At 31.2% G+C, this 9,626-nt stretch overlaps 5 protein-coding genes and 1 non-coding gene across 6 annotated transcripts; 4 read left to right on the forward strand and 2 right to left on the reverse strand.

The window, feature by feature from the left end:
- Nucleotides 1–1,903: 1,903 nt before the first annotated feature.
- On the forward strand, nucleotides 1,904–2,908 carry STP4 (Stp4p; the record flags this gene model as incomplete). The annotated part of the gene is made up of 1 exon (XM_041548701.1): nucleotides 1,904–2,908. The coding sequence occupies one exon, from the start codon at nucleotides 1,904–1,906 to the stop codon at nucleotides 2,906–2,908; it is 1,005 nt and encodes a 334-aa protein (XP_041404635.1).
- A 1,600-nt stretch (nucleotides 2,909–4,508) lies between these two features.
- Nucleotides 4,509–5,255, forward strand: KABA2_01S17336 (uncharacterized protein; the record flags this gene model as incomplete). The annotated part of the gene is made up of 1 exon (XM_041548702.1): nucleotides 4,509–5,255. One exon carries the CDS (start codon nucleotides 4,509–4,511, stop codon nucleotides 5,253–5,255), a length of 747 nt encoding a protein of 248 aa, XP_041404636.1.
- A 421-nt stretch (nucleotides 5,256–5,676) lies between these two features.
- LHP1 (Lhp1p) lies at nucleotides 5,677–6,474 on the reverse strand (the record flags this gene model as incomplete). Its single annotated transcript, XM_041548703.1, has 1 exon — nucleotides 5,677–6,474. One exon carries the CDS (start codon nucleotides 6,472–6,474, stop codon nucleotides 5,677–5,679), a length of 798 nt encoding a protein of 265 aa, XP_041404637.1.
- Nucleotides 6,475–7,338: 864 nt separating this feature from the next.
- On the forward strand, nucleotides 7,339–8,211 carry SLC1 (1-acylglycerol-3-phosphate O-acyltransferase SLC1; the record flags this gene model as incomplete). The annotated part of the gene is made up of 1 exon (XM_041548704.1): nucleotides 7,339–8,211. The coding sequence occupies one exon, from the start codon at nucleotides 7,339–7,341 to the stop codon at nucleotides 8,209–8,211; it is 873 nt and encodes a 290-aa protein (XP_041404638.1).
- A 598-nt stretch (nucleotides 8,212–8,809) lies between these two features.
- On the forward strand, nucleotides 8,810–9,250 carry PBP4 (Pbp4p; the record flags this gene model as incomplete). Its single annotated transcript, XM_041548705.1, has 1 exon — nucleotides 8,810–9,250. The coding sequence occupies one exon, from the start codon at nucleotides 8,810–8,812 to the stop codon at nucleotides 9,248–9,250; it is 441 nt and encodes a 146-aa protein (XP_041404639.1).
- Nucleotides 9,251–9,544: 294 nt separating this feature from the next.
- Nucleotides 9,545–9,626, reverse strand: KABA2_01S17424. The gene is made up of 2 exons: nucleotides 9,597–9,626; nucleotides 9,545–9,573 (listed from the first exon to the last, which is right to left on the reverse strand). It is a non-coding gene; the product is annotated as a tRNA-Lys (tRNA).

Genomic DNA, 9,626 nt, shown 5'->3' on the forward strand with positions numbered 1-9,626 from the left:
CGTCGAGGAAAGAACGGCGCCATCTCCCACATGTTATCTAATGAGAAACGGAAAAATATACTCACATATTAACTGATATTACGGTTTAGAAGTTATTGTAGAATCTTTGTTGTTACTTCAACGGTAGTAGGCTTCTCACCCTGACGTTTTTTATGTTATTTGAGCCGTTTACGGCAGGTTTCCATTTTATTATATGTATATTGCATTTCGCCATATCTATCACCTCGCGGGAATTTCTTAGCCATGCCACGTCTTATAATAGGAAAATGGACACTCCTTTCTTTTTCTAAATTAGTATCCTTCGTAGTTTATTTTTTATTTCTTCGGTAGAAAAGGGGATCACAGACGTCCGACCAGTAAAATGGTAAGGACGATCGTACCCATCGCAGGTAGAGGTTTTTTTGGGAAAATGACTGGAAGTTTAGATAAGAATTTATATTTTGCGTTATTTTTTAACGATTTTTCTTTTACATAATATTTTGTAAAGCATAAATTTTTAAAATCACAGAGAATAACGCGCGCGGTTCTTAAAATTTTCTTCTTCTTTTTGTTGCTATTAAATTCCTACTGCCCGTGTTGGAAGGCTGCACTGTCACATGACTTCGTGACCAATAGTAATCTCTATATCTATTCCGGTTATTCTGGTTCTGTAACTTTTGAAAGAAGAAGAGCTGTCTTAAAATCTACCAAGAACCTAGAAGTAGAAATCTTTTGTTTCTTTTGAGCGGTTAACAGAGTGTTTTGTTTTCAATTTCCGGTACGAATCCAAGAATCAGTCAAGGAAAGAAAGAGCCATACCAGAAGATTGCAATTCTCCATAGCAATAGAATGGGAAAGACATAGATAACATAATCGTTTTTGATCACCTCTTCAATCCACGTTATTGATATATTTTGAAGTCTTTCGTAGCGACGGGTGGAATAGTAATTAATCTGGAGTTTCGTACGTATAAATCTTATTAGATATTTAATTTACGTATTTTATTTTCAAATAATACCCACCTTAATGACGGGTAGAATTAGTTTTTGCCAATTATGTGGTATCGCAGCCTTCTTAATTTAATCATATTTTATTATTATCCTTTTCTTGAAATGTTTTTTTTTCTCACAGATATTTGTCTACCGATTTGACAAGAGTCTCAGTACCTTTAAATTCCATATTTACATAAATTCCAAATTAAAATAAATTCGATGCGAGATTTTAATGAGTGACATTGTCCAAGAAACGGAAGATAGGCGTAAATGGCATACCCTTCATTCACAAAATCAACTTTCCCCCATAATAATTAATTTTGTTGTACATTAAAATCTTTGGATATGTACGTATGTGTGTCTGCGTATTTTCCAACATTTCTTAGTAGCCATCAAGTTCACCATAATAAAAAAGTTTAATAACAATAATAATTATTTAATAATAATAATAATAATAGACATAGCGATGATGTGGATATTCATTCAGAGACATTGAAAATGAAAAGGATACGAGTAGGAAGATATATTAGTAAATAAATTAAGAATGATATCCTATTCTACGGGGTCCGTTCTTTCTCTCTTTCTTGATTCTTCTTTCTGAATATAATAAATACATCGAGATATATATATATATATCATAAGTCTCAATGATATTCGGTACCTCATTGATTATTTCTTGAACTTTGAACTTTCAATATTATTTTAGATTATTGGTTTGTGATATTTGATTTTGTTTAAACATCGTTACAATTTTATTTTTAATATTTTTATCTTTAGTTATATACGCTACTGTAATGGTAAAAACTTGGGAAGTTCCATCCATAATCTTATAAGCATAAAATTCTTTAAAATTAAGAGTTTATTTTTTCATCCCCTCACACTATAAACAATATCCTGTTATTTTCAAGACTTCATAAAATAAATTATTAGCCATGAATGACAGATCCATTAAGCTAAGTTCACTGCTAGTGAATCATCAACATACCCCAATGCCACAACCTATCCCACCACGATCCAATTCACATATCTCTTTACCACCCATTTCATCCTTTGATAATTTAATCAATGCTACAAGCGTTGCCTCAGGTATATCAGGTACGATATCGCTTCCTGGTTTTAGTGACTCATTATCATCATCGCCTTCTGCTACATCATTCATACAGAGCCGTCATGATAGTAATGTTAGCTCATTAATAGATCATGGTAATTATACAAATTCTATACCATCTTTATCTACCTTATTGAACAGTGCTACTCCTAGTCAGGTGACTAGTCCAGATGTCTCTGGTGGAGAAAATATGCCTAATGTTATTTCAGTACCTAAACGTACTAGGAAAAATAGTAAAAGTAAGATTAGTAAAAGAAAAGAATGTCCAATTTGTCATAACTATTATGCAAATTTAAACACTCACAAATCAACACATTTAAATCCTGAAAACAGACCTCATAAATGTTCTAAATGTAACAGAGGATTCAGTAGAAGTAATGATTTGATTAGACACAAGAAACGTCATTGGAAGGATAAATTCATATCTACTGAAAGAATAGTGAATCAACCTACAGACAGTGAAAGTTTCGTTAAGAGACAAATATCTTTAAAAAATGAAGAATTAGTCTCATTGTATCAAATCGAAGGTGCTTACAAATGCCCTTTCAATTCTACATTAATTAAATTAGATACTGATATCCATCCTGGGAGAACCACACGAACAGTTCCAAATGGAGCTTATAATTGTCATCAAACTGGTGTATTTTCTAGATGTGACACTTATAAGAACCATTTGAAGGCATTGCATTTCGAATATCCACCAAAAACTAAGAAAGAAGATCGTGCCATAGTACCAGGTAAATGCAAACATTGCGGCAAAGCATTCAAAAATGTCGATGCTTGGTTAAACGAACATGTCAACAAAGAGTGTGGCTATTCATACAGGTAAAATTTATTAGAATAATAATAGCCAACTTTATTCTTTTACTTTTATTTTTAATTGTACCGGATACATTTTAAAAGCATGAAGACACAAACTGACGATTTCATTTATGAGGATCAATTTCTTTGCAACGCTTCTAAATTCTTTACAAAACAATAACAACTTATTTATAGACACGAAACACATAAGTATTAACCCATATACTTGCATATACATTATATATATAACCCATCACCAATTAACGAATTTTTATACAACATAAAAAACATCTTTGATCAAGGATTCTACAGCTTGCTGTTACTGTTCCCATATTATCTTTTCAAAATATATTTAAAGAACGAAACAGAATATACTGTCAAATATTCTTAAAAGCGAAGTCAAATCATAACGAATACAAGTAAAAATTAGATTTTTTCTTCTCATATTAACTTGTGAAAACGTAAATTTAATAAGTGTACGATTACATACATCTTTCTAAATAAATATATAGTTCCACTCACCTGCATATGAAGTAACCGGATGCTTTTAGCCCCATCTGTCATTTTAAACGTGATCTTGACACTTTTTTAAATACATTAATTACAAGAAAAAACCTAAACATTATAATTCATTGAAAGAACTTTTAACTAAATAAATACAGGTTCATTGTTAACAATAATAATATAATTTACTTAGTGATATGAAAAACTCCAACATAACAATAAAATTGTTCTTCTACATATGCTTCTAGTAATAGTACTCATAGTCATTCTCAATATTTCCTATTATATGCATAATGTGACATTTTCTATTCTGTTTGAAAGCATTTATTTTCAGTTAGGAACAAACTATAGTTGGCAATTTTTAATTATATAAGCTCTCTCTACGTGTGTTTAATTGTATTTATTATTAATTTGTGCTGTGTAATCTCCCTGTTTGTTCATTTTGTTGAAAAATTATTTATTCTGCGCTATTTTCTCTGGCGCGAGGAATACGATTTACAAATTATTTCATCTTACAAAATTTCAACCTTCCTGGGGAAGGGCAGAAAAAGCTGCAATATTAAGTACTTTCATGGATTATCTATCTGGTACAGAGAGATTTAGAAGAAATGATAAAAAATTCATGAATGGAATTGGTTTGATACTAGCTGGGACTTATTGTTTCTAAGAAAGCATATACGTGAAAGTTTAGTAAATTACCTTTGTTACAGTGTTGCCAGGCAGATAATGTATGGGTAAAATAAACATTTCTGTGGCTACGTTGTAACCTATTACCATATTCTTCTCATTTTCTTCTTCTTCACCTTCATCCTAGTCAAATTTAACAACAATAAAACTAGAAGCAAAAAAAGAATATAATTTTACTCTTAATGTACTGTGTATCATTTAGGCATTAATTTACGAAAAAGGGTTTTTATGTTGTGCTTTAAAGTTTCGTACTCCATGAAAGTCCCCTTCGTTCTTCAAAGCTGTGTTTATATATATATATGACTACCGTATGCCAGATGTCTTCACATTTTGCTCAATCTTTATTCCTTGCTAAACTAAGTCATAATGTGCTAATTCTAAAAATAACGATTTATACATTGATATAAAATAGAATTATACATAAGGTGTAAATCACTATGTTGTTAAGTCCATTTTGGAACTATTTATCCTTATTTTTTTCTATATTATTGGTAAAATCCAATGGTGTGGTTTGCATTGAACCAATTAAATATATTGAGTATACAGGCAATATAAATGACGAGCTAAACTTATATATGGATGAATTAATAAACCAAAATGATAATATTAATTATACATTGACACTGACAGTTAATTTAGGTGGCAATAATTTAATGGACACAGTAGAATTAGGACAATTCTATAACCGAAATACCATAAATAACGTGATTAAAATTAGAATTCCGAATGGTTCATGCCAGGATAATACTTCATTGTGCTCTATTGAAATCTTATCTGAAGATACAACAACCAAGAAATCCAAAAAATTTTATTCGCAATTCTTTCAATTAGTGAAACAGACCGAATATGATAATGTGGAAAATTCTATATACATCAGCTTAGTCAATGAGCAACCAATAGAAGAAAAAGCCCACAATTTGATGGTTTTTACAAAAGAACCCGAATCGGCAATCACAGCTTCCGCCCATAGTACAGACACTCCAACGATATTATTCAAGAACACTATTACAAATCAACCAATTTATGAAAGAGTGCCAATACTTACAAAAGATTTAGAAGAATTACCTAATAATCATAACATTCAAGATAAATCAATCGACACTCTTTTAAAACTATATAGCACATATGATTCAGATGTTAAATTTCCTCTGACTGCAAGAAGACTACATCATACCAATAACTAATAGGAAAGAACTGGAATGATTAATTTTTTTTATATTTTTATCAAAACTATCTCCAGTATCTCTTCCTCTTTTGACTATCCATTTTAAAATATATCTTGGACGGATAATGCTGCTTATTTTCAGAGCTGCTTATGTACGGACTATCTATCCATTATGCAATTACTTTCATAATGGTTGTAATATTGACAACTATCAAATACATAAATGAACACATTCTAATATGTTCAAACCAAATAATATGACATATAATCACATTATATATATATTTTTCAATGCAAAATCGTGTATAATGATGGTTAAAACGATATTTCTCTTTTACATATATGTGATGAGATATTTATGATACATATAAAATGCTTAATAATTGAAATATTAATTCAAATGTAAATGATGGCAATGCATTCTATTACTTTGAATTTTCTTATTCAGTTTCACCAATGATAGCATTAGCAACATCTTGTTCTGCTTCCTTTGGTGGAGTCAATTTTGGCATATTTTTTCTGTGACCGGTGAAAGATCTGGATCTTTGTCCAGATCCACCAAAGTTCTTAGATCTAGTGGCTTCTCTTTGCATATTGTATTGTTTCTTACTTATAATATCCAATTTTACACCTTCAAAGGATAAGATTTCCTTTGAGTCATCATCACTAGAACCAGAATAGTTTTTCAAAACATTCTCACATGCTTCTAAAGTTTTAAATTCAACTAAAGCAGTACCGTTGAATTTTTTACGGTTAACTCTTAGAAGACGTAATTGATTGACATCACCTAATTTACTGAAAAGAAGTTCCAAGGAATGTTGTAATTCAGACAAACTCTTTACATTTTCATGTGGAATATTCATAACAGCCAATGTCCTCTTATTTTGTTCTAATCTAGCCTCTTTATCCTTATTCAAATCCAAAGGAATACGTCTCTTAACATTTTCACCATCTTCAGAGACTTCTAGAATATCGGAAGTACGCAAAGTATCAATAACTTTTTCGATAGGTCTAAATTTCTTCATACGGTTGAAAGTAGCAACTGAACTAATTGGGACCCAACCATCGTTCTTCTCGGCCATAGTCCTCAAGAATCTGTCATATGGGTAATTAAATTCTGAGAAATAGAATTCGATCTGTTTCAGACATTCCTTAGAAATATCATCAGTGAATTCGATTGGGGCAAAGGAACCACGTCTAGATGTGCTTTCTTGTTTGGCTTCTGATTCCGTGGACATTATGTGTGATGTTATTGATCAAAAAAAAATATGAGGTTGACGAAGCGTAAGTTATCTAATAGATCAACTTAAGTATCCTATAGTCAACACTAATGTATTAAGATATTCACTTTTAACAATATATAAAGCTTTTTACAGAAGAAAACTAATAATAATTCCTGACTTGATTTGATCACTTTTTGAGATGAGCATTGAAATTTTTCTTTTTTTTTCTTGATTTTTTCTTTCAATATTTTTTGAAATTTTCAGATTTTCCGCCACCAAAGTTTGTCCGCGTTGTGCCGGAAATAAAATGCGATAGGCGGAGGATAACGCACAATTAAATTAGCCAGCAGGGATGTATCCACTGGAGGCAGTATATATTAATTAACACATAATTGAAATATTACAACGAAGTGATGATATTCTAAATGTATAATGTTAATGTCAAGAACCTTGTTGTATAAAGCTATATTTTAGAAAGAATCCCTGTTGTTGTTGTTGTTGTTGTTGTGCCGTTTGCCTTGTAGACTGTTCATCTTCACCTTAATATATGACTATAATTCAGATACTCATTCAGAAACACACAGAGAGAAAGGCCCGCTTTGAAATTTAGAACGCTCAACGATTTTTTTCTTGAAATTTTCAATTTTCTTCATTTGCGTAGATCGAGAGAAGTTTGTATTGTAATTTTCGCAGAGAGGGACAGCCACGAACAACGTTAACATAGGTACGGTTTCAGGATATACACTTGTTGACAACAAATCAAAATGGTTATATATAAGTTCTTTAACATCTACTTGGACTATTTTTGATCCTTTTAATATTTCCATAATAAATATTTCTAACAAGAATAATACTAAGCTCAAAGTTACTGTTAAGAAAATGGGGAACTTAGTTCTATATTATGCTAGGGTCGTCCTAGCTGTTATCGTATTGTTAATATCTGCCCTATACGGTACTATTGCATCCATTATATGTACCTTGATCAGGAAACAACATCTAGCTCAATATACCACTGCCAGATTTTATTACAATGCTATGAAATATATTATGGGTATTGATGTCAAGGTTATAGGCGAGGAAAAATTAAAAAAAAAACCATTCATCGCTGTGTCTAATCATCAATCTACTTTAGATATTTTGATGCTAGGTAGAATGTTCCCACCAGGTTGTACTATTACTGCTAAGACTTCTTTAAAATATATTCCTTTCTTAGGTTGGTTCATGGCTTTAAGTGGTACCTATTTCTTAAATAGATCAAATAGACAACAAAGTGTCGATACTTTGAATGACGGATTAAGAACCATCAAGGAAAAGAAGAGAGCATTGTGGATCTTCCCAGAGGGAACAAGATCTTACTCTACTGATTTAAAGATCTTACCATTTAAGAAAGGTGCTTTCCATTTGGCTCAACAAGGTAAAATTCCAATCGTACCAATTGTCGTTTCAAATACCAGTACTCTGATGAATTCCAAGTACCATGTTTTTAACAGAGGTGTCATCACCGTCAAAGTTTTAGATCCTATTAGTACCGAGAATTTGCAAAAGGACGATATTGCTAAATTCAGTGAGGATTTAAGAGATAAGATGTTTGAAGAATTGAAAGAAATTGGTTATTCTAAAGCCATTAACGAAACGAATGTCCCACCTGAATCTGTTCGTTATTCCGAACAACAGGGTATCGAACGTTTGTCTTCCAAGAGTAAAGATTCCGCTGTTTCATCTGCTACTAATTTGCTATGTCAAACAGATTAGAATGATGAAAATAAAATACACAATAATGATGATACTGCTCTCCTTAAATCTATGGACAACATTTTAAGATAAAAATATATCAAAACAAATTAAGTGGTATGTAAATATATGTATACATATATATAATCAAAAGTATTCATTTGTAAATATATACATATTTGATTACATAGGTTTTATGACATTATTTTAATAGTTATTACTAAATTCGTCGAGAGCGAATAAACTCACCAAAACTCCGCTAATTGAATGGAAGATAAAAAAGCTGACTGTGTAGGAGAAAAAAATATAAAAATTAAATTGAAGAAGTAGTCAGCACACGTTTAGGTAAAGATCAAATCATTTAATCAAAAAGGAATGAATTATGAAGTAAGAATATAAGAATCAGTTTTAAAGTGGATCATAATACGAACAGTACCTATATAAGTACCGGTATTCGGAACGACATCAATGTCAATGTGAAAGCTCCCCAATATATTCAAACCAAGTTCACTTTTTGATCATCAAGAAAACCAAGTTTCACTATATATCTTCCTTTAATTAGTTTCGACTATTAAAAAATTCACTCATAATTCAACAATTATAAGGACGCTTTGACGTAATGAATAGAAATCCGAAACCTCCTAGTAAAAGTGGTGCATTATCACCTTCTGTATCAACTAAGCCCAAATTAACAAGTTGGGCTCAGGCGGCTACAAAAGCAGCACCTAATCGAATAACCACACAAACGAAAAGTCCACATCTTCAATTATCGACTTCAATAGATGTATTAAAGGAAGGACCATCAAATGGACCTGCTACACAAATGAAGAAATCAAACCGTAAACCAAACAAAGTTCACTATAACAGAACTGAAGTACAAACTTTCATGAATAATTTATATCAAAACTATCTCCAAGACTCCTCTCTAACCATATATGATGATCTAGAAAATAGTTCAAATAATGTTTCCAGCTGGGATTCATACTCGTCAACTAAAAGTAGGAATAAAAAATATGGCTGTTTAGCAGAAGTAGCCGCTGCTTTAAAAAATATAAAGTAATATGACAGTTTAGTCCCCTCCAATTTGCTTAAAATAAGTGTTACACTTATATACTATATTAAGTGGCAGGTATAAGCATAATAACTTTCATTTCTCCAATTTAGGAAAATATTCGCTGAGCTGGAATATATCTTATAAATGTAGTAAAATATGAATATACATTCCACTCGAAAATTTTTATAAGGTAAAATAAATACATAAAATTATAGCATTAATGTCTTTCGATTAAGTAGAGTATTATAACTTTCAACGAATGAGGTGTTTGAAAATTCAAAAAAAGATAGAACTCCTCATAGGGGGCTCGAACCCCTGACATTTCGGTTATCCTTGCCTAAGTAATAATTACTTAAAAGCCGAACGCTCTACCAACTGAGCT

This window comes from Maudiozyma barnettii (genome assembly GCF_903064755.1).
Source record: "Maudiozyma barnettii strain CLIB 1767 genome assembly, contig: KABA2_01, whole genome shotgun sequence".
NCBI classification, from domain to species: domain Eukaryota; kingdom Fungi; phylum Ascomycota; class Saccharomycetes; order Saccharomycetales; family Saccharomycetaceae; genus Maudiozyma; species Maudiozyma barnettii.